General features: G+C 41.3%; 1 protein-coding gene across 1 annotated transcript in view; it reads left to right on the top strand.

Annotated features, from left to right (window-relative positions):
- The window catches only part of YME1L1 (YME1 like 1 ATPase), a 33,272-nt gene that overhangs the window by 3,889 nt on the left and 7,016 nt on the right, over positions 1-22,367 (top strand). The window contains exons 2-12 of the mRNA XM_075827513.1: positions 4,033-4,164; positions 8,187-8,352; positions 9,816-9,908; positions 10,335-10,444; positions 10,589-10,739; positions 11,339-11,422; positions 16,898-16,980; positions 18,017-18,107; positions 19,658-19,810; positions 19,932-20,064; positions 21,202-21,264. Coding sequence (XP_075683628.1) covers positions 4,033-4,164; positions 8,187-8,352; positions 9,816-9,908; positions 10,335-10,444; positions 10,589-10,739; positions 11,339-11,422; positions 16,898-16,980; positions 18,017-18,107; positions 19,658-19,810; positions 19,932-20,064; positions 21,202-21,264 — 1,259 coding nt within the window. The remainder of the gene's footprint in view (positions 1-4,032; positions 4,165-8,186; positions 8,353-9,815; positions 9,909-10,334; positions 10,445-10,588; positions 10,740-11,338; positions 11,423-16,897; positions 16,981-18,016; positions 18,108-19,657; positions 19,811-19,931; positions 20,065-21,201; positions 21,265-22,367) is intronic.

Raw genomic sequence — 22,367 nt, 5'->3', positions numbered from 1 at the left:
TATGGCCTGAAATAGGACATGTTCTATATTTTTCAACGGCACGGGCACCTTCCCGTAAGCATACGGGGAGGTACCCGTGGCCAATAGAAGTCTATGTGCCCGTAATTACAGGCCGTAATTCCGGGAGTTTTTACGGTCGTGTGCATGGGGCCTAAGGAAAATTCAAAAGGCTATTTTTTCAGCGACGAGTTCAGTTCTGAAGTGGCTTTGAGTACCTTATATATTAGAAAGTCCCCATAAATCACCCCATTTTGAAAGCTGCACCCCTCAAAGTATGCGAAACAGCATTTATAAAGTGTTAACCCTTTAGGCGTTTCACAGGAATTAAAGCAAAGTAGAGGTGAAATTTACAAATTAAATTTTTTTTTGCCGAAATTAATTTGCAATACATTTTCTTTTTGTACCACAGAAGGTTTTACCTGAGAAATGCAACTCAGTATTTTATTGCCCAGATTCTGCAGTTTTTAGAAATATCCCACATGTGGCCCTAGTGACTGAAATACTGGCCTCAGAAGCAAAGAAGCACCTATAGCTAGAATATATTTTAGGCACCCTGTCAGGTTTGAAGAGGTCTTGTGCCAAAACAGTGGAAACCCCCCAAAAGTGGCCCCATTTTGGAAACTAGACCTCTCAAGGAATTTATCTAGGGGAATAGTTAGCATTTTGACCCCACAGGTTTTTCGCTAAATATATTCGAATTCGTCTGTAAAAATGAAAATCTACTCTTTTTCTGAATAAACGTAGACATTTTACATTTTTACGAGGAATAAAATAAAAAAAGAACCACAACATTTGTAAAGCAATTTCTCCTGATTACGGCAATACCCCATAAGTGGTAATAAACTGCTGATTGTATCCACGGCAGCGCTCGGAAGAGAAGGAGCGCCATTTGGAATTTGAAGCACAGATTTTGCTGGAATGGTTTTCGGTGGCGTGTCGCGTACGTCCTGGAGGGACCAAAACAATGGAAACCCCCCAAAAGTGACCCCATTTTGGAAACACCCCTCAAGGCATTTGTCTAGGAGTATAGTGAGCATTTAGACCCCACAGGTCTTTTGTAAAATTTATTAGAATTAGGCCGCAAAAATGAATATCAACGTTTTTCCCACTAAAATGTTGCGTTTTTTCATTTCCACAAGGGATAAAGGAGAAAAAGCACCCCAACATTTGTAAAGCAATTTCTCCCAAGTATGTACATACCCCACATGTGGTCATTTTTTTTTTATTAGAAATGAATTAACCCTTTCCGGACTGATTAATTTTTTTGTTTTTCCCTCCCCGCCTTCCAAGAGCTATAACTTTTTTATTTTTGCGTCAAGAGTGGTGTGAGGGCTTATTTCCTGCGGGAGGAATTGTAGTTTCTATTGACACCGTTTAAGGTACCATAAAACGTACTGGGAAACTGAAAAAAAATTCTTTGCGGGCTGAAATTGGTAAAAATGGCGACTCCTCCATTTTTTGGGGGTTTTTCTTTTACGGTTTTCTCCGTGTGGCTAAAACAAAAATGTTGTTCTGCGGCTCAATACAATTACGGTAATACCAAATTTATATTGTTTTTTGTTATTTTTAGAAAAATCTATTTGTTAAAATAAAAAATTGTTTTGTTTCATCACATTCTGTGAGGCGTAACTTTTTTATTTTTCGGTCGATTGAGCGGTGTGAGGGCTTATTTTTTGCGGGACGAGTAGTTTTTATTGGTAGCATTTTTTGGTACATACAACTTTTTGGTCACTTTTTATTAAAACATTTTTTGAGAGCTAAGGTGACAAAAAAACAGCAATTTTGGCGGTTTAAATTATTTACTTTTTCTTACGGGTGTTCCCCGTGCAAGTTAAATAATGGTATATTGCAATAGTTCGGACTTTTATGGACGTAGTGATACCAATTGTATTTATTATTTTTACATTACTTTAAAATAAACATGGGGAAAGGTTTTTTTTTTTTTTTTTTAACTTTTACATATTTTTTTTCACTACTAATAACTGTATTTTTTTTTTTTTTACATTTTATTATTCCCCTTATCGCTGATATAATACACTGCAATACTAATGTATTGCAGTATATTGTTATTTTTACAGGCTTCTGTAGCGGCACGATCGCTGTTCCTGTCTGTTAATCCTGGGTGTCAGCTGTATGACACAGCTGACACCCGCAGCGTATGAAGCGGGCTCCGCTCGTGAGCCAGCTCCATACATCAACCCCCGCACCATGACGATCTATTAAGTCATAGTGCGCAAAGGGTTAATGCGCAGCGGATGGTGCAAAGTGAGATTTGCAATTTTACACTATGACATTTTAATGCATAATATGTTGTGCCCAGTTTGTGCCACTGAAAACAAATACCTCATAAAACGTGAAGCGGGTTCTCCCAGGTATGGCGATGCCATATATGTGGGTGCAAACTGCTGTTTGGGTACCGTGCAGGGGTCATAAGGGAGGGAGCGGCATTGGTAGATGTAGATGTTGCAGATTTTGCTTGGTAGTAGTTCTGTTTGGGGTTTTGCTGGTATTTCAGTTTATAATGTGGGGGCATATGTAATCTGTGCATAGTACATCAGGGCATAATGTGGTAAATAAATAATAATTCATACATATGTGGCCGGTGTCGCACTGATAAATGGTGCCCAATCTTATCCGCTTTTGGATACTCTGCACATTTTGCATCGCCATATTCTGAGAGCCAGGACTTTTTTTATTTTTTCTCCACTAGTGCCACACGGCCCCCCCATCCCAGGTGGTGCCACACGGCCCCCCCCATCCCAGGTGGTGCCACACGCCCACCCCCCCTCCCAGGTGGTGCCACACGCCCACTCCCCCTCCCAGGTGGTGCCACACGGCCCACCCCCCCCCCCTCCCAGGTGGTGCCGCACGGCCCACCCCCCCCCCCCTCCCAGGTGGTGCCGCACGGCCCACCCCCCCCCCCCTCCCAGGTGGTGCCGCACGGCCCACCCCCCCCCCCCTCCCAGGTGGTGCCGCACGGCCCACCCCCCCCCTCCCAGGTGGTGCCACACGGCCCACCCCCCCCCCCCCCCTCCCAGGTGGTGCCACACGGCCCACCCCCCCCCCCCTCCCAGGTGGTGCAACATGGCCTCCCTCTAGGAGTAGAATCCCTAACCAGAGCATTGCTGACGCTCTGGCCGGGGCTTCTGCTTCAGGAGGAGCCCCTGACGTCACTGTTCATATATGCACAGTGATGTCAGGGGCAACCCCAGAGCAATAGTCCCGGGCAGACTAGCACTCCTGCTCTGCTCCTGACATCACTGTCCATACATGACTGTATCTGTGTCCTGAACATGCAGATACAGTTTAAATCGGGACAAAATAATTTATAAAACTGAAAGATGATGTGGATTTTTTGCGCTGAATTTAGTTGTTTTTTTTTCGATTTAATAGGCCGTCCCTAATGACAGGTAACACCTATATATAGATAACACAGAATCCACGATTTATAATAGACTGACCCTTCCTGTTCTGTAGAGATCACTTTGCATCTCATTATCATCACAGGCAGAATTACAATGACCGGTAACACCTATATATAGATAAAACAGGATCCACCATTCACGATAGGTGATGGACACCGCTCCCCTCCTCCCCATCCCTACACAGTAATCTATGAGAGAGCACTGGGTACATGCTCTGCGCACAGAAGTCAAGGGACTGTTTTCTGACTGAGGTTTCCTATGTTTATGTGACTGCTGTAAAGCATATCTCTTCTGTTCATGGCGCCATTTTTACTCAAGCTAGACACTGAAACATAATCTTTTTAATTTTATATATTTTTTAAAATCTCTTTCAGTACATAAATATGGGGGATATTTATCTACCGAAAAAATAATAATATATACAATTATAAAATAAAAACCGTTAAATAGATTGCGTCGGTATCTAGCTTATATACACACAGAAACCTTTATATATATATATATATGCATGTGCACATTATAGTTCAAAATTCTGAACCCAGCTCTGTTTAATGCTTTGTTGTCTCTTCTAAGTGACTTTAATATGTGCGTTTATTCTTCTTCGTAGGTTACAGTACCGTTAAGCCACCTCATCACTGCCTTCCACTCTCCCAAGACCGCAGCGTACTTTCCCAGCTCATCCTCTATTCAGGTTCTGCAGCGTGAAGTGACCACTGACACTGAAACATACAGCGCTGAGGTTCGTGTAATTCCTCTCCGTCTACGCTTATGATTAACGTTGGGTGTTTTTCGTGTAATCCCTCTCCCCATTAATAAAGCTTGGAATTGGAAATATAAGACATTGTACAGATCTGTAACCTTTACTCATAGGAGTGCTGTAGCTATAATCCACAGGGAGTTCACTCTACTCCAGATTTTACGGAATCCGATCTTCGGTCAATGGACTGGAGACTTCCGTAAAACATCTACTGTCACAGATTAGTATCTGATCTCTTCTTTGTCCAAAGGGAGTAGAAATGCTGTTGACATTATTATTTCATGAGGAAATCAAGAATTTATTAAAACAGACATTTCAGGAGAGGTGACAGCTCCTCTTTGAAGGAAGGGTGTCGCGAATTTTTTTTTTTTAATATTAATTCGTTTTTAGTGTTTTATTAAAACAATTTTTATTTGTGTGTTTTGTGTTTTACTTTTTTTTTTTTCAAACTTTTTCTTCTCTATGGGGGCTGCCATTTTTTTTTTCCATCTCTGTATGTGTCGATTAACGACACATACAGAGATGGAATACGGCACATACAGAATGCGAACGGGAGCCGTTCCATTCACTATGCTGTACGCCGTCTGTGTGGGAACAGTCCAAATGGAAGGTCTTCGGCCGAGCGACATCCGGCGCCATTTTCTTGTGGACCGGAAGCCGCGGCCGGACAGTACTTCTGGTCGCGGCTTCCGGACATGTGATTAGAAGCAAGCACTAGGGGCGGGGGGAGCAGACGGAGCTAACGGACCGGAGGGAGCGGCGGCGGCAGGAGCAGGTAAGTTATGTTTGTGTATGTTCGTGTTTTAGTATGTGATTAGCACTGTATGTAAACCTACTACACTGTATTTGCTCAAAAAATGGCGACACACAGTGTGGGAGGCTTGAACATTCAATCCCCTCCTTTCTCCTGGCACTAGCCAGGATAAGGGAGGGGGGATTGTGTGAGCTCATTAGAGCGTGTGTGTGTTTACACCAAATTTGCAGCATAAAGCAATGTGGTTGCTTTACCACATGCCAATGCTGAAATTTTGGGAATTGCTCCCTCTAGTGACCAGCACAGGGAAATGTCATAAATTAGAATCTAATTTATAGTATTTCCTGACTTGTAAAAAAATTATAACAATGTCCAATCATGTATACACTAACTGTTTAACTAAAAAAAAAAAAAAAAAAAATTTCTAGCGACACATTCCCTTTAATAGGGTTTTCCACCTTCTGACAACTGATGACCTATCCACCGGATAGATCATCAGTACATGATCTGTGGGGATCCGAAACTCGGGCTCCGCACAGATCCGCTGGTCTGCTGCCTCCGTGCACCGGACGTACATGTCGGAAGCAGTTGGCTCCCGCCACGGAATAGCGGCCGAGCTGCAGTACTGTATTCAAGTGAATAGGAGCGGACCTGCAGTTCTTCAGCACGCCCGCTATGCTATGTACAGAGCAAACGCTTCCGAGCTCCGTACATAGCATTATGTGCCGCAACATCCGGTGCCCGCAGGCCCGGTGGATAGGTCTTCAGTTGTCAGAAGATGGACAACCCCTTTAAAGTCACTCCAACGGCGAGCTTCACTTTTAGAACAGGAATTTTGTTTTGTGGCAACAAAGTTTTCTGTTTACAGAGGATCTGTCACACCTGACGCGTCAACTTTAGTAAATAATGGTTTTCCCCATAAAATAACAATTCTGAAACATATTTTCTTTATAACTCTGCGTTATACCATTCCTCTTTCCTTCCTCCTAGAAATCTATGAATAAATTGACAACTTGTCCCTGCACAGTCTCACTCTCTCAGCACTGATTGGACAGTGTCAGTCTGTGAAGAGACACGCCCCCGTCTGGTAACACCCAGCTGTCAAATTATTTATACATTTTTAGGAGGAATAATAGAGGAATGCCAGTAGAGTTTTAAGAAAACATGGGCCAGAATTTTTTAATGGGGAACACAATTATTTAGTAAAACTGAAAAGGTGACGGGTCAGGAGAGGTGATGGGTCCTCTTTAAAGGCTATGTACACCTTTTTAAAGGGATAGACATTTTTTTCTTAAAAAATATATATATATATCAGTGTGTTTGATGCAACTTTCAAATTACTTTTTATTTAAAATTCTTTACTTTTTGAGATACAGCCGGTCTGTATCCTGTATACAGAGTAGCTGAATCCTGTATCCGTCAGGTCTGCAGGACTGACGGGCTCAGTGAAAGCGGGTCCTGAGTGTCTCTGACATATAACTTCCCATAGTGATATGCCTGTTTCTATGCTATACATCCTGGGGTAGGATTATAAGGTTTTTCTAGTAGGGCTCAACACAAATCAGCTGGATTTGTTTAGAAACAAATAATATAAGATACTCATTCATTTTGTTTCCACAGTCCTGCTGTGTTGTAGGGCCATTTTCCTAGCATCTCCCCAGGAAGTCCTGGCCTGCAGGAATGGCTCTCCGAGCAATGTTCTGTTTTTTTATACTTGGGCTACTGGTTGTTAAAGGGGTTTCCTATTTTAGAAATTGATAGCATATTGCTAGGATAATTAAAGTTTTTGCCATTACAGCGGTTTTCTGGCACCTGGCTGTGCACGGACCTGCAGCACGGCCCCATTTACTTGAATAGAACTGTATTGCAGCTTTGGCTAGGATTGTCTGCTGTGCAGGGAAAAACTTTAATGGGGACACAACACTAAATCAGCGCTGCAACCCCTTCATTCTTAGGAGCGGTGGATCAAATGCTAGGATCTACCCTCACTATCTAAGATTGGGAAAACCCATTTAAAGGGATGGTGGGTGCAAAAAAGAATAAATGAAAGGGAAGGAGCTATGGGTGTTCACATGGATGAAGGACTAAATCCGCTTGTATCCATTATGGATTGTGCTACATTTGTATTTTCCTGTATAATAATTGAATAAACACTTTGGGAATAGGTTTACTGATTAATAATCTCCTGCTGCCGACAGACACATTTCCGAGGCCACACATGCACATGATGACTAATGTCAGCAATGATCTTTCCAGTTGTATCGCCAACAATCGATGTGGATGTTTTCAGTTGGGGAAAGAACGCGACTGGTGACCGCAGTGTCAGGGTGTATTCATACACGCAGGTTTTTGTTACGTAGTTTTTAAATCTAGGAGTGGATTCAAAAGGGGACAATCAGTATCTGTCCTTTATGCTCTTTCTCTCTCTTTATGATCTACGCTTGGTCTTTGCTTCAAAAACGGCATCAAACCCTTTACGCTTTAATACACGCTAAGGCTCTCTTCACACTTGGTTTGCAAATGACATTTGGCGTATGTGATGGGAGAGCTCCTAGTGTGTATGCAGAACGTATACGTAGGGTCTCCTTTACCTGGTGTAGGCCAAAAGCGTGTACATTTGGCATATGACGGTCTAGTTTCGCTGTAAGGAATAGTGTAGTCCACGCTATTCCATGCAGAGGCATACAGTAAAAAAAAAAAACTGACATGGTATTTTTTTTTTCTATTACTGTGAGTCCCATTGGCGACGCTTACTACTGTATGCCTGTTTAGTGGTATACGTCGGAGGTATCTGCTTACACCTCTGACAGAAGGCTCAAACTAAGCTTTATAGGAACAGCCAATTCCCTCTCTGATGTGAAGTCCCTACTTAACTCCTCACATCTCATTTTCTTGGACCATTTTTTTCGTGTTAATAGGAGAGAAGCCTGATCTTGCCTAAACCTGAATTCCCAGATTTTGAGTGGAGACGACCATAGAAGTAAACGTGATCATTTTATGATTGTTAAAGAGACTTTTTATATTTATGGTACTAAAAATGATTCCACTCTGAACAATGGAAATCTGCCCAGAACTTGTTCCTGAACATTGGTGGTGACGGTCTATGACCAGCATTAGGTTTCAGCTTCATAAAGGAGTTTGTCATTTACAGCCATGTTAGAGAATGGTTTCTGTCTATAATACAAAGGCATTTTGTTTTATTTAACGCTCTGTCATTATGATAAGAATGTTTTTGTTTTTTTTTCTTAAGCCTCTTTTAAGTCTCCGGGACCTGGGCTTGTCTGAGTTGAGGACCACAGACCTTGACACACTTCTGAACAGACTTCTTCCTGGCTTCTTCTCCGATAAAAAGAAAACCTCCTCCTGCTGGCAAACGTCTCATGTATCCGCAGAGTCCTTCTTTGAAAACAGAAATGGTGAGTGCAGAGACGGGCGCTTTTAGTTTTCTCTACCTACTTTTTTCTACCACTTGATGTTGAATCCAAAAAACCTTGATCGATATCTAGAAGGAGCATTCACTTAGAGGCTCTGTCACCAGATTTTGCAACCCCTATCTGCTATTGCAGCAGATAGGCGCTGCAATGTAGATTACAGTAACGTTTTTATTTTTAAAAAACGAGCATTTTTGGCCAAGTTATGACCATTTTTGTAGTTATGCAAATGAGGCTTGCAAAAGTCCAAGTGGGTGTGTTTAAAAGTAAAAGTCCAAGTGGGCGTGTATTATGTGCGTACATCGGGGCGTTTTTACTACTTTTACTAGCTGGGCGTTCTGATGAGAAATATCATCCACTTCTCTTCAGAACGCCCAACTTCTGGCAGTGCAGACACACAGCGTGTTCTCGAGAGATCACGCTGTGTCGTCACTCACAGGTCCTGCATCGTGTCGGCCACATCGGCACCAGAGGCTACAGTTGATTCTGCAGCAGCATCAGCGTTTGCAGGTAAGTAGCTACATCGACTTACCTGCAAACGCCGATGCTGCTGCAGAATCATCTGTAGCCTCTGGTGCCGATGTGTCCTCGCTCGTCTGACACGATGCAGGACCTGTGAGTGACGTCACAGCGTGATCTGGCAGAAGCTGGGCGTTCTGAAGAGAAGTGGATGATACTTCTCGTCAGAACGCCCAGCTAGTGAAAGTATTAAAAACGCCCCGATGTACGCACATAATACACGCCCACTTGGACTTTTACTTTTAAACACACCCACTTGGACTTTTGCAAGCCTCATTTACATAAATACAAAAATGGCCATAACTTGGCCAAAAATGCTCGTTTTTAAAAAATAAAAACGTTACTGTAATCTACATTGCAGCGCCGATCTGCTGCAATAGCAGATAGGGGTTGCAAAATCTGGTGACAGAGCCTCTTTAATGCAGACTATAGACTATGTCGGCTGAACAATTTTCCGTCAGGCAGCTGATTTGTAGGGTAAGAGGAGGACAAGCTGCCACCAGACACTTATCTCTAAGAAAACAATATAAATTAATTAATTTAACTTATCCAGTCCCTCTTTCCCTCCCACAGTAGATAATCCGCTGGTCTGTTTTTTTTTGGGGGTTTTTTTCCTAGCAATATGCCATCACATACTTAATTGGGTAAACCCCTTTAAAGACTTCTTACAAAGATTGTTAGATTTGAATGCCAAACAAGAGGTAGCGCTACCAGGGCTGACCATGCTGGATCTCCACAAACTTGTGAAGATCGGTTTGGCCACCTAACTTACTAGAAACGTACTGGAAGCCTGTATTGCTGTCACACCACCATAACTTATGGTCCTCTACGTGAGAGAAGGGAGTATTGGGTAAGCCCGGGTATATTAGGTGTTTTTTCTTTGTTCACTATTTAATTTTGCACTTTTTTTTTTTTTTTCCCTTTAAAAGGCTTTTCAAATACTATCAATACTCTACGACCATTTTCCATGCAACAGCCAAGCCCACTGAAACAAATCTCCACAGACCTCCAACGATGGCCAGGTAAGAACATTTCTAGGACTCCAGACTGGATTTTGCTGCTGTTTCATATGTACAGTAAATTTGGATCTAATAGGCGCAGAATTATCATACTTTCCTCTGACCGTAAATTTCATTAATTTTAATTGTAGAGAAGATACGAAAGCGGAACTAAAACCCGCAGCTAAAATGTGTCAATGCCTGTGTTTACACCTGCGTCGAGGCTCTGTGGTTTTTGCCGGACAAATGCTGCACTATTTGGTCTAGAAAAATAGCGGAAAATTACAGAAACCCGACAGAACACATTACAGTCAATTTGTTTAGCCGGGTACCGTTGGTTTCCGTCATGTGACGGATCCGGTCTTTCGTTGTTTTGCTCCTATGACCGAGCAGAATAACAGAAAGCCTTGAAGCAGATGTGAACAGAGTCTTACATCAAAATGTTTGTAGGTTACATACAGTCTCGGGGATTTAAGACTTTGAAAACTAGAGACAGACGTCTACAATCCACCTCTGAGCGCATTGCTGCTGCCGAAAATGCCACCCCCTCCTTCATGAAGGTATGTATGAATATTACACTTTCTATCTATTATAAACGTCTAAGAAGTTAATTTATTCAATATTCTGCATGAAACTTTATTCTAAATGTGTTTTTTTGTGTACGGTTTGTCAAAATTTGTATGGTCGTTTTTTTTTTTCTTTAGGGATTTTTGATGAGAGATAGAGTTCCAGATGTAGAAAACTTGGACAAGATTGTTAAAAATAAAAATGTTCCAGACGGACATCAGGATGCTTTTAAGAACGGGTTTGCAGAGGGTTTCCTGAAAGCACAAGCGCTCACACAGAGGACTACTGGTATGGAAATAGCAGGACTTTACTCTGCTCTGCTAGGAGATTATCTGAAAAAGGAAATATCGCAAATAATTTATTTACTTTTAAACAAACATTTATATTTTTCGTTAAAAAAAATGAATACATAAATCTGCCACCAGGTGGCGCATTGATTTTCTACAAGGCTTATGATTCAACTGCTACACTAAACACCCCTCTTTGCTGTATCGGTCACGCTTCTGCTTGGTCACAGCCACACTTGTTGTTCTGGCCTTCCAGATATGATAAAGCGATCACTCACCTGACCTCTATCTTCCCCCTAGTCCTTCTCTAACATTCCTGTTCAGACTGTCCAGGTGGCGATATGTTATTCCTATGGAGGGAGGGATGTTACAGCTTCCAGACCTCTCTGGGGTTGTTGTGGCTGGTAGATGTGACACTTTCTGCTATGTAGATTACAGCCCGGACATCTTCCATAAGTCTCGCACTAGATCTTACCATTCAAGGCGTGTTTTGCAAAGGAAGCCGATTATTAAATCTTTATTTTTTTCTTCATTGCTGACATCTATACTTCATTGCATCAGAAAGTCCTTGTGATATTTTTATTTTCAATATTTTTCTAGAATCGCTGAAAAGAACTCGCTACATCCTACTGGCGGTGTTGTTGCTTGGCATCTATGGTTTATTAAAAACCCCATTTTTGTCAGGTGAGATAAAGATTTTTCCTTGTATTTTAGAGCTTTGTGCCTTTTTTAAAATTTTAAGGGAAACTGGTTATCTGAATACATAAGTAGGAACATAAAGTTGTATTTCATGGGTTAACCCGGTATTCAACTCAGAGGTTTAACTTGAAGCTCCTGGGTCCCAATGCAAAATCTGTAACAAAATTGGTGTTCTATCCTCTCAGGCACCCAAGCCCTGGAGCAACTACTACCTCTGCACACCCTACAGTTATGCCCCTCATGGATTACTAGTTCATTAACACAACATTAACGGTTTTATATACATTTTAGTATTTAATGTATTTCACAAACAGACAATTCGTTTTCAGTACAACCAAAGGCAACATCTCCAGAGAAAGACTGGACATGCCATCATCGGCGGGTGTCAGCTGTAACATTACAGCTGACACCCTGCTGCAACAGCTAGCTCTGATCCGATTTTATTAACCCCTTTTTGATTCTGTGGCTAAGGGAGTCCGCAGCACCAGGGTTCTTTTACGGAGGCAGGGGCCTTCCTTTGTAAACACATCAGTGTCCCCATGATGCGATCACATAGACCCCGCTTTAGACACCTGGTTGCTAAGAGGCTGCATGTCTGTTTTACACAGTTTTACACCCGATAAAGTTTAGAAAAAAATAACAATCCAAGGTAAAAAAAAATCAAAAAAAAAATCCCCCCCCCCTCCCACAAAATGCTTTATTATGAAGACAAATTAAAAAAATACACGTAACTTCACTATAAAATGATCATGTTGTTTATCCCTCCTGATGAATGTCGTATAAAACAAAAGAAAAAGCCAGAATTGCTGTTTTTTGTTTCTCGCTTTCCCCAAGAGAACAGAATAAGTCATCAGGAAGTCGTATCTATTCCAAAATGGTACCAATAACAACTTCAACTTGTTTCTCAAAAAACAATTCCCCATAAAGCTAGGCCAACAAAAAAAAAATTGTTATTACTCTTAAACTCAAACCTAAAAAAATAAACTATATAAATTTAGGATCGCTGTAATCTATTATGTTTTTTTTTATACTGCATTGGGAATGCCATCAAAATAAATCCCAAAAATCATGATGGAATAATTTATTTATTTTTATATATATATATATATATATATATATATATATATATATATATATATATTACCTTAACCCCTTAATGACCGGGCCTGAAAAGACCTTAATGACCAGCTCAATTTTTCTGTTTTTGCCTCTCTGCGTTTCAGCAGCCATAACTTTTTTTTTATTTTTTCACTGACGTGGCTGTATGAGGCCTTGTTTTATGCGAGAGAAATAGTATTTTTTTTTTTTCCCACAGTTTGGGGCTAAAAAAATTTTTTTTTTTACAGCGTGAATATAGGAAAAAGCGATTCTCGGAATAGTTTTTTTTTGTTTATTTTTCATCCCGTTCACGTTTTACGCTAAATAACCCATTAGATTAATTCTTCAGGTTATTACGGTCGTGTAGATACCTAATATGCGTAGGTTTTTTGTTTTTATTTAGTGTAGGGGCAATAAAATTTATTTAATGCAAAATAAAGACTCTTTTTGGGACTTTTTTCATTTATTTATTTGTTTTATTTATTTATTTATTTATTTTAATCCCATCAAGGGATAACTTTATTTGTAACTTTATTTTTTACTTGTAATGTATTAGCATACTTCTGTATGCTAATACATTACACTGTGTCACTATGACACAGGCTGCTGATCGGGCAGCACATAGTGTGCCCGAACAGCAGGCACACGGAGCAGACGGCCCTGGGGTCCTTTGTAGGTCCCCAGGGCTGACTGCAGAGGGATTCCCCAGTGTTTGATCGCATCGCTGGAATCCGGTGATGCAATCAAAGAGGGGAATTCCCTTTGATCATGTCACGGACCGCGGTAATCAAAGGGTTAAACAGCTGGGGTCCGAATGTTTGCCGACCCCAGCTGTGTTCAGGAGGCTGCTCTAAGATCAGGAGCTGTAAGTTACAGCTCCTGCTTAGAGGACGAGCGCTCTCACGAGCGCTCATCAGCCTGATCTGCAGCGACGCCAAAAGACGTCCCTGTAGACTAAGCACCCGCACCGCCTGACGTCAAAAGACAGTGGGCGGTCGGGAAGGTGTTAAAATGCTGCCATTAAAAAATGCAACTCGTTCCGCAAAAAAGAAGCCCTCATGCGGCTACGTCAAATGAAAAAATAAAGTTATGGCTTTTTCTAAATACAGATGTGAAAAAATGTAAATAAATCACTGCGTCTTTAACCCCTTCAGGACTGAGCCTGTTTTGGCCTTTTGGAGGCAGCTGATTTTTTTCAAATCTGACGTGTGTCACTTTATGTGGTAATAACTTGGGAATGCTTTTACCTATCCAAGCGATTCTGAGATTGTTTTCTCGTGACATACTGTACTTTTAGTGGAAAAATTTGATCAATAAGTTCACTATTTGTTTGTGAAAAACACCAAACTTTAGATAAAATTTGCAAAAATTAGCGGTTTTCTAAATTTAAATGAATCTGCTTGTAAAACAGATCGTAATACCACACACAATACTTACTAAATAACACTTACCAACATAAAGTAGACATATGGGATCGTTTTTTGAACATCCTATTTTTTTTTTCTAGGACGTTACAAGGCTTAGAACTTTAGCAGCAATTTCTCACATTTTCAAGAAAATGTACAAAACCTGTTTTTATAGGGGGCAGTTCACTTCTGAAGTGGCTTTGAGGGCCTTCTATATTAGAAATCCCCATAGGTCACCCAATTTTAAAAACGGCACCCCTCAAAGTTTTCAAAACTGCATTTAGAAAGTTTCTTAAAGAGGCTCTGTCACCAGATTTTGCAACCCCTATCTGCTATTGCAGCAGATAGGCGCTGCAATGTAGATTACAGTAACGTTTTTATTTTTAAAAAACGAGCATTTTTGGCCAAGTTATGACCATTTTTGTATTTATGCAAATGAGGCTTGCAAAAGTCCAAGTGGGTGTGTTTAAAGTAAAAGTCCAAGTGGGCGTGTATTATGTGCGTACATCGGGGCGTTTTTACTACTTTTACTAGCTGGGCGTTCTGATGAGAAGTATCATCCACTTCTCTTCAGAACGCCCAGCTTCTGGCAGTGCAGACAAAGAGCGTGTTCTCGAGAGATCATGCTGTGACGTCACTCACTTCCTGACCCAGGTCTTGCATTGTGTCTGCCACATCGGCACCAGAGGCTACAGTTGATTCTGCAGCAGCATCGGCGTTTGCAGGTAAGTCGATGTAGCTACTTACCTGCAAACGCTGATGCTGCTGCAGAATCAACTGTAGCCTCTGGTGCCGATGTGTCCTCGCTCGTCCGACACGATGCAGGACCTGTGAGTGACGTCACAGCGTGATCTCTCGAGAACACGCTGTGTGTCTGCACTGCCAGAAGCTGGGCGTTCTGAAGAGAAGTGGATGATACTTCTTGTCAGAACGCCCAGCTAGTAAAAGTAGTAAAAACGCCCCGATGTACACACATAATACACGCCCACTTGGACTTTTGCAAGCCTCATTTGCATAAATACAAAAATGGTCATAACTTGGCCAAAAATGCTCGTTTTTTAAAAATAAAAACGTTACTGTAATCTACATTGCAGCGCCTATCTGCTGCAATAGCAGATGGGGCTGCAAAATCTGGTGACAGAGCCTCTTTAATCCTTTAGGTGTTTCACAGGAATTAAAGCAAGGTAGAGGGGAAATTGACAAATGTAATTTTTTTTTGTCAGAAAATCCATTTCAATCAATTTTTTATGTAACACAAAAGGTTTTACCAGAGGTTCGCAACTCCATATTTATTGCCCAGAATCTGCAGTTTTTAGAAATATCCCACATGTGGCTCTAGTCCGGTAATGAACTGAAACACTGGCCTCAGAAGCAAAGGAGCATCTAGTGGATTTTGGGGCCTCCTTTTTATTAGAATATATTTTAGGCACCATGTCAGGTTTGAAGAGGTCTTGTGGAGCCAAAATAGTGGAAACATCCCCAAAAAGACACCATTTGGCAAACTACATCCCTCAAGGAATTTATCAAGGGGGTATAGAGTATTTTAACCACACAGGTTTTTTTTCTGAATTTAGTGGAATTTGTCCGTAAAAATGAAAATCAAATTTTTTCCCAATAAAACTTAGAAATGATCAATTTTTACAAGGAATAAAGAAAAAAAAGCACCCCAAGATTTGTAAAGCAATTTGTCCTGTTTACGGCAATACCCCATATGTGGTAATAAACGGCTGTTTGGACACACGGCGGGGGTCAGAAGGGAAGGAGCGCTATTTGGCTTTTGGCGCTCAAGTTTGCTGGATTGGTTTTTGGGTGTCATGTCGCATTTGCAAAGCCCCAGCGGTACCAAATCCGTGGACATCCCCCAGAAGTGACCCCATTTGGGAAACTACAGCCCTAAAAAGAAATTATCTGGGTATAGTGAGCATTTTGATCCCATAGGTTTTTATGCTGAATTTAGTGTAATTAGGGCGTGAAACTTCTATTGTTTTTTTTTGGTTTTTTTACGGCGTTCACCGTGCGCTATAAATGACATATTTAATGTATTCTGTGGGTCGATGCGATTACGGCGATACCATATGTGTATAGGTTTAGGTTTTTTATGTTTTACAGTGTTTGCACAATAAAATGACGGTTTTAAAAAAAAAAAAAATCTTTTCGTTTTTGTCTCCATATTCTAAGAGCCACAACTTTTTTTTTTTTTTCCATCAAGAAGTTGTGTGAGGGCTTGTTTTTTTGCGGAACAAAATGATTGGTATCATTTTTGAGTACATGCGACTTTTTGATTCCTATTTATTCCATTTTTTGGGAGCTGAAGTGACTAAAAATAGAGATTCTGGTATCGATATTTTTATTGTTTTTATGGCGGTCACCGTGCGGGATAAATTTAGATTATATTTTTATAGTTCAGGCCGTTACGGACGCGACGATACCAATTATGCATAGTTTTATTTAAAAACTTTACAAGGGAAAAAGGGTGCCCTTTTTTTTTTTACTTATTTATTATTATGAAATTGTACGTTTCTACTTTTGTACATTTTGTTTTGAACTTTTTATTTTTTTCTAGGACCTAATCGCCTTCCATGGATGGCAGAACGGAAGCCTTTGTTAGTCTTCCGGTTGCCATAGCAACAATCGGCCCCCGCAATCGCGTAGTGGGGTGCCGATATTGTAACAACTTAAATGCGGCGGTTGCTATTGACTGCCACATTTAAGGGGTTAATTGGTTCGGATCACCGCTGTGATCTGACCCGATGTTTTTCCCCCAGTACTAAGGCTGCGGGGAGCGTCTGTGTGCTCTGTTAGGAGCACACGTAGATTAACGGGCTGCAGGCACAAGGACCAGTGCTACAGCCCTTTAATCTACGTGCGGTGGTCAGGAAAGGGTTAAGGCACTATCTGATCCACGTCTTAAGGGCTTAATCATATTTAAATATTTATAACCTTCATTTTTTTGCAGTTCGTTTTAGAGCAACATCTGGCCTAGATGCAGCCGTTGATCCTATCCAGATGAAAAATGTCACTTTTGAACATGTGAAAGGGGTGAGTACAGGTCACTACAGAGGACTAGGGGGCAACAGATTAGTACAGAGGGAAGGTGTTTGAGAAGAGGAAGGGACATGTCATAGTCCGTGACTAACCTGTATAATGGCCCACAGTTTTGCCAAATTTAAAAGAAGAATTAACTCAACACAAAAGAAGACAAATATAGCTGTGACTGCAGTTCCCCCTAATGTCCTAGAGGTCAGGGGAGATGACCCTGTGTGTCATTGTGACATGGAGAGATCAGTGTGGTCACTGGGGAGTTGTGGTCACAAAATCGCATTTCTGCAGATAAAAGTTTAGACTTGTTGAAGGGGTTTTCCCATAATCCAGATATATATAATCCGTGGTCATCTGACCGCTGGGACCCCCATCATTCACGAGAACAGGCTTACACTGCTGTTCCTGAGAGCCCCATAGGAATAGAGCAGTAGTGCGCATGCTCGGCCACCGCTCCATTCATTTCTATAGTTCTCTGCAGCCCCATCGAAATCGATGTAGTGGTGGTTGAGCAAGGAAAAGATCTCATGGTGTTAGAGAACTTCGAGGACTGTAAAGAAACCGCACTCCAGCTGACAGCCCCTAAGCATGCTGGAAATATTGCTAATATGTATGTGACTTGTCACCAAACCTGACACAATAATTCTAAACACTGGGCACCGGAGATTTAGAATATATTGTAAATTTCCAAGCGATGTAATCCAGCCTTCCCGTTTCTCACAGAGAAGGAATGGAATAACCGGTTACCGCGCTGTCAGTGTTACAAGGGCCAACCAATGTGTCCCTGACAGTATATCAAACAGCCGTACGGTTTGGTTGGTATGGAGATTTGGCTGATAAATAAAGTTGTCCAGTTTAGCCGGTGTGTAGTGTAGTATGTCGGTTCGGTCAATTGAATCACTTCTAAATTCCATTTGTCCTGTATGTCAACAGGTTTTAGTTTATTTTATTTTTTTAATGAAACTGGGGCACTGGTGCTTTACTGATTAAACGTTTGTCAGAATTGGTTTCTAATTCTGGATTTGTGTATGAACAGATCGAAGAGGCAAAACAAGAGCTACAAGAAGTGGTAGAGTTCTTGAAAAATCCACAGAAATTTACAGTTTTAGGAGGCAAGCTTCCCAAAGGTAAAGAACGTGCGATCTTTTAAGGAGAACATTTTAGGAATGGGATTCAGGCATAGTTTAATAATGGAGGCCTCTCTAATTTGGTAATTTACATGTCCGCTAAGCAGTGCGGTCTCACCCTGGAGGATATCTTGCTGCTTTCCAAGAAGGAATGTACTGGGGACAGCAGAAAAGCGAGAAGCCCCATAAGTGCTGAAATATAACAGTCCGAATGTTCCTATTGATATTTTTGTTTCCTCAAATATATATATATTTTTTTATTTTTTTTAATGAAAAGTTATACATTTTACTTGCAGTGGATCTAAATCTGTCCTGGTCATGTGATGGACACACATGGGCACGACTCGTTACAGTGCAGTTATCAGAGCTGTGTCTTGTAGCGAGCCGTGCACCTGTGTGTCCATCAAATGACACATTTTTATCCACTGGAAGTAAACCATGAAGATTGCTATTGACTGACTGAAAGCAGAGATCTTGAAAACTCTGAATATTCTATAACTTTTTAATTTCCTTTTATTTGGTAAAAACCACAATGCCCCTTGAAGTGAATTTCAACCTTTTTAAGTAAAAATATGGCTGTAAATATGAAGTGACAAGCATTGCAGCTCCTATAAGGGTTATGACAAGTATTTCTCTTTCACTTTCACACAAATGTTATATGGCCATATGTTAATATACATATTAAGGGCAAAACACTTGAACCCCCTAAACTGAACGACTATAGGGTTATATGTGTAAAACCGGCCCTGGACTCCAGAATGACAAATCTGCCATGCAATGCTGTGATATAGAGGAAACCAAGATATCGAAACATAACCAGGTAGAATTATGCTCCTAAGAGTCTGCAAAGAGGTGACACCTTAGTTGTTGGAGTTGTAATGTCTGTCATTTTCTGTAGTCTCTTTTGGAAAAGAGAAACCATTGATAAGTATATGTTGAGTTATAGGGATTTTTTTCTGGGACTGTAATATCGATGGCCTATCCCTGGGGTACCCGGTATCCCTTCCCGATCAACTGCTTAAAGGCAACGCAGCGCTCTAGCTCCTGCCGGTCCAGGCACAGTCCTGTTCCAGGCACAGTGCCGGTCCTTTGCTTGTGGCTGTGACTGGTACTGCACAGCAGCTCTCTCCCGTTCAAGTGAATAGGATTGAGCTGCAATTCAAGATACAGCCACAACCAAATGTACGGTGCTGCGACCTGAGTAAACAAGCTGGAGTCCTGCGTCTGATGCAGCCGATTGTGAGGGGTGCCGGGGGTTGGACAACCACCAATCAGATCCTGATGGCTTATCCTAGGGTTAGGCCATCAATATTACAGTCCCGAAAAACCTTTTTCGTTTTGAAAAATTACTGAGGCAGATTTATCAAAACTGGTGAAAAGGAAAGGTTGTGTAGTTGCCCGTAGCAACCAAGCATATACCGCCTCTAATTTTCCAGAACCTTTTTGGAAAATTAATGCAGTGACCTGATTGGCTGCCATCTGCAACTACTCCACTTATCTTTTGCACCAGTTTTGATCGATCGCCCCCAATGACTATCCTTTTCTTCTAGGCATACTTCTGGTTGGACCGCCTGGAACTGGGAAGACTCTCCTTGCACGAGCTGTGGCGGGGGAAGCTGATGTTCCTTTTTATTACGCTTCTGGTTCCGAATTTGATGAGATGTTTGTTGGCGTTGGAGCAAGTCGTATTCGGAATCTGTTCAGTATGTCACTGCGCATCATAACCTTTGTTAAAGTGTTTGATTACCCCTCAATTAAAAATTAGTCATTGTCTTTCATTTTTAGCTTCGTTTTGAAGTTTTACTTTTTTCTTCTTCTTTAAAGGGGAAGCCAAGACCAATGCACCATGCGTCATATTTATAGATGAGTTGGATTCTGTGGGTGGTAAAAGGATCGAATCCCCCATGCACCCGTACTCTAGACAGACTATTAACCAACTCCTTGCAGAAATGGATGGGTACGTGTTTTTCCACTTTAGAATTTGGAACAATACACTAAACTAAATAGCCCTTGATTAAACCTAATTGATATTACGATCAACAAAAATTAATTCTATCATTTTTAAAGTTTTTGGTTTTTATAGGTGTTGTTTAGTTTTGAAAACTCTGAATTTTCATAAACCCTGAATTCTGAGCTAATAGAGGCAGGGGGGTTGGGGGGGGAGGTGTCCTCTGTTCTGGATCCTCCTATCTTTGCTCTTTGTCTGGAGGACCTGTCCTGTTCTGCATCGCACATGCACAGACAGCCCATTGATTTGTGTAATGCTTAATTTCCCCTGTGGTGGAGCTGCAGGGCAATTGAACATTTACCTTCTCTATAGATTACAGCTGATCGCTGGGGATCCCAGCAAGGGACACTTTGTGATCTGTTTGTCAAGGGACCCTTCTAAGAAGTAGGGATTGTACAAAGAGGAGAATTCCTTTAAAGGCTGTGAACACCTTTGAACAAAACATATATTTTTTTTTCATTTAAATTTTTTAAATAAATGAATATTTTTAGTGATTTCAAATTATTTTTTAATTGCTTTTTAAGATACCGCTTCTTCGTATTTTGTATACATAGAAGCTGTATCATTCCATCAAAGCTGATTGTGGACTGATGGCTCGACAGAAGGCTGAAAGCTGGTCCTGCGTGTCTTGTAGGATTCAGCTAATAACAATCACATCTAAGTTCATCAACTTAGATGTAATAGTTATTAGCTGGATCCTGCATGTCAGAGACGCATGGGACCATAGTTCAGCTGAAGTAATGGAATTTTACTTTGACGGAAGGAAACAACTTCTATGTATACAGAATACATCCAAAATTACGTCTGTTTCTATAACTACCATCAAACTTAATGTAGGGAGCCACGATCATGCCAGGCAATCTCTCCACTTCGCTCCGCCTGGAATCAGCGGCCGTCATACCATACGAAACAACAGTGATCTAATGAACCCCGTTCTCGATATAGGTGCGGATCCCAGAGCTGGGACCCTCCTCTATTAAACATTTCTGGCAAATCCACAGGATAGGCCTTAAATGTCTAAGTTGTGAATAACCCTTTGAGCGCGTAGTGCTAAGCCTGGATCTTTTTATTTTCCTTGTGTTTCAGATTTAAACCTAATGAAGGCGTCATAATCATTGGAGCTACAAACTTCCCAGAAGCCTTGGATAAGTGAGTAAAATATTGCCATACCGCTAAACTGTAAATATTTTTTTTTATGTATTAAGGACTAGATGTTATATCAGAGAATATTGCTGTATGTATCTATGTCTCTGCTAAAATACAAAGGTTTCACACTTCTGGAATGTATGCAAATAAAACCTAAATAAGAATAATTGTTATACCCGCGCCATACCCATATACTTCACGAAAGCATGCAACTGCTCATCCTCTCACCCTTCTAGTGCTTCTGTGCATTGGAGATTGTGTTGTCACAGACACCGCTGTGATTGTAGGGGTACGTTCACACAGGTTAGAATTGCTGCGGAAAACTTTGCAGCAAATCCAACCTAACTACTGCGGGGAATTCTGTGCGAAAGTCCGCACCAAATCGTGAAGAATGGGGGGGAGCCCATACTCCCTTGGTATTTCCATAATGATGCATCCCTGCTCCCCCGTATGGTTTTGGTTTCCTGGGATGACATTGCCACCTGCCCGCTGCAGCCTGTGATTATTTGCCTACTTGAGATTTTCCACAGCGCGTGGATAAGATTTGTTAAGTCTCCTTTCATTTGCTGCTACTGGAATACGCTGCAGATTTTCCGGCTGCAAATTTGGACGGAAAATCATGGCAATTCCGATATGTGAATGTAGCCTTAGGGAGGTTCATTTTAGGTTCGCTGCCTCTCAAATCCCCCTCCTATATTGTTGTGTGCAGTTACTTCACTTGAGCCGTCTCTTGCCGTTCTAACCATCAGAACACGGGGTCTGCGCAGATGATTGCAGTTTTGGGAAGGTGGCAAACTCGTGTAGCCACAGCCCCCCCGCCCCCTTCCATTTTTCTCATTTGCACTTGCCTGTTGTGCTCAAATGGCGGCTTTGCCTGATTCATAAGCGAGGTTATACAACAAAACAGTGAGCCAAAACATAAATGCAGTAAAATTTTTTATAAAATATACAAGATAACCAGGATAAACCCTTTTTTTATTTTATTAAAAAGGCCAGAAATCTTTTATTGTTATGATCGGTAACACCTAGTAAGATGCCAGTGATTTTGCATGGCGCTATGTGTAGATGCAGTGGATATTGTTGACACCGGGATAATTTTCTTATTT

The sequence above is a fragment of the Rhinoderma darwinii genome, chromosome 5 (assembly GCF_050947455.1).
Source record: "Rhinoderma darwinii isolate aRhiDar2 chromosome 5, aRhiDar2.hap1, whole genome shotgun sequence".
Taxonomy (NCBI): Eukaryota; Metazoa; Chordata; class Amphibia; order Anura; family Rhinodermatidae; genus Rhinoderma; species Rhinoderma darwinii.
The sequence above is the reverse complement of the archived record's forward strand: the minus strand, read 5'-3'. Positions and strand labels throughout refer to the sequence as shown.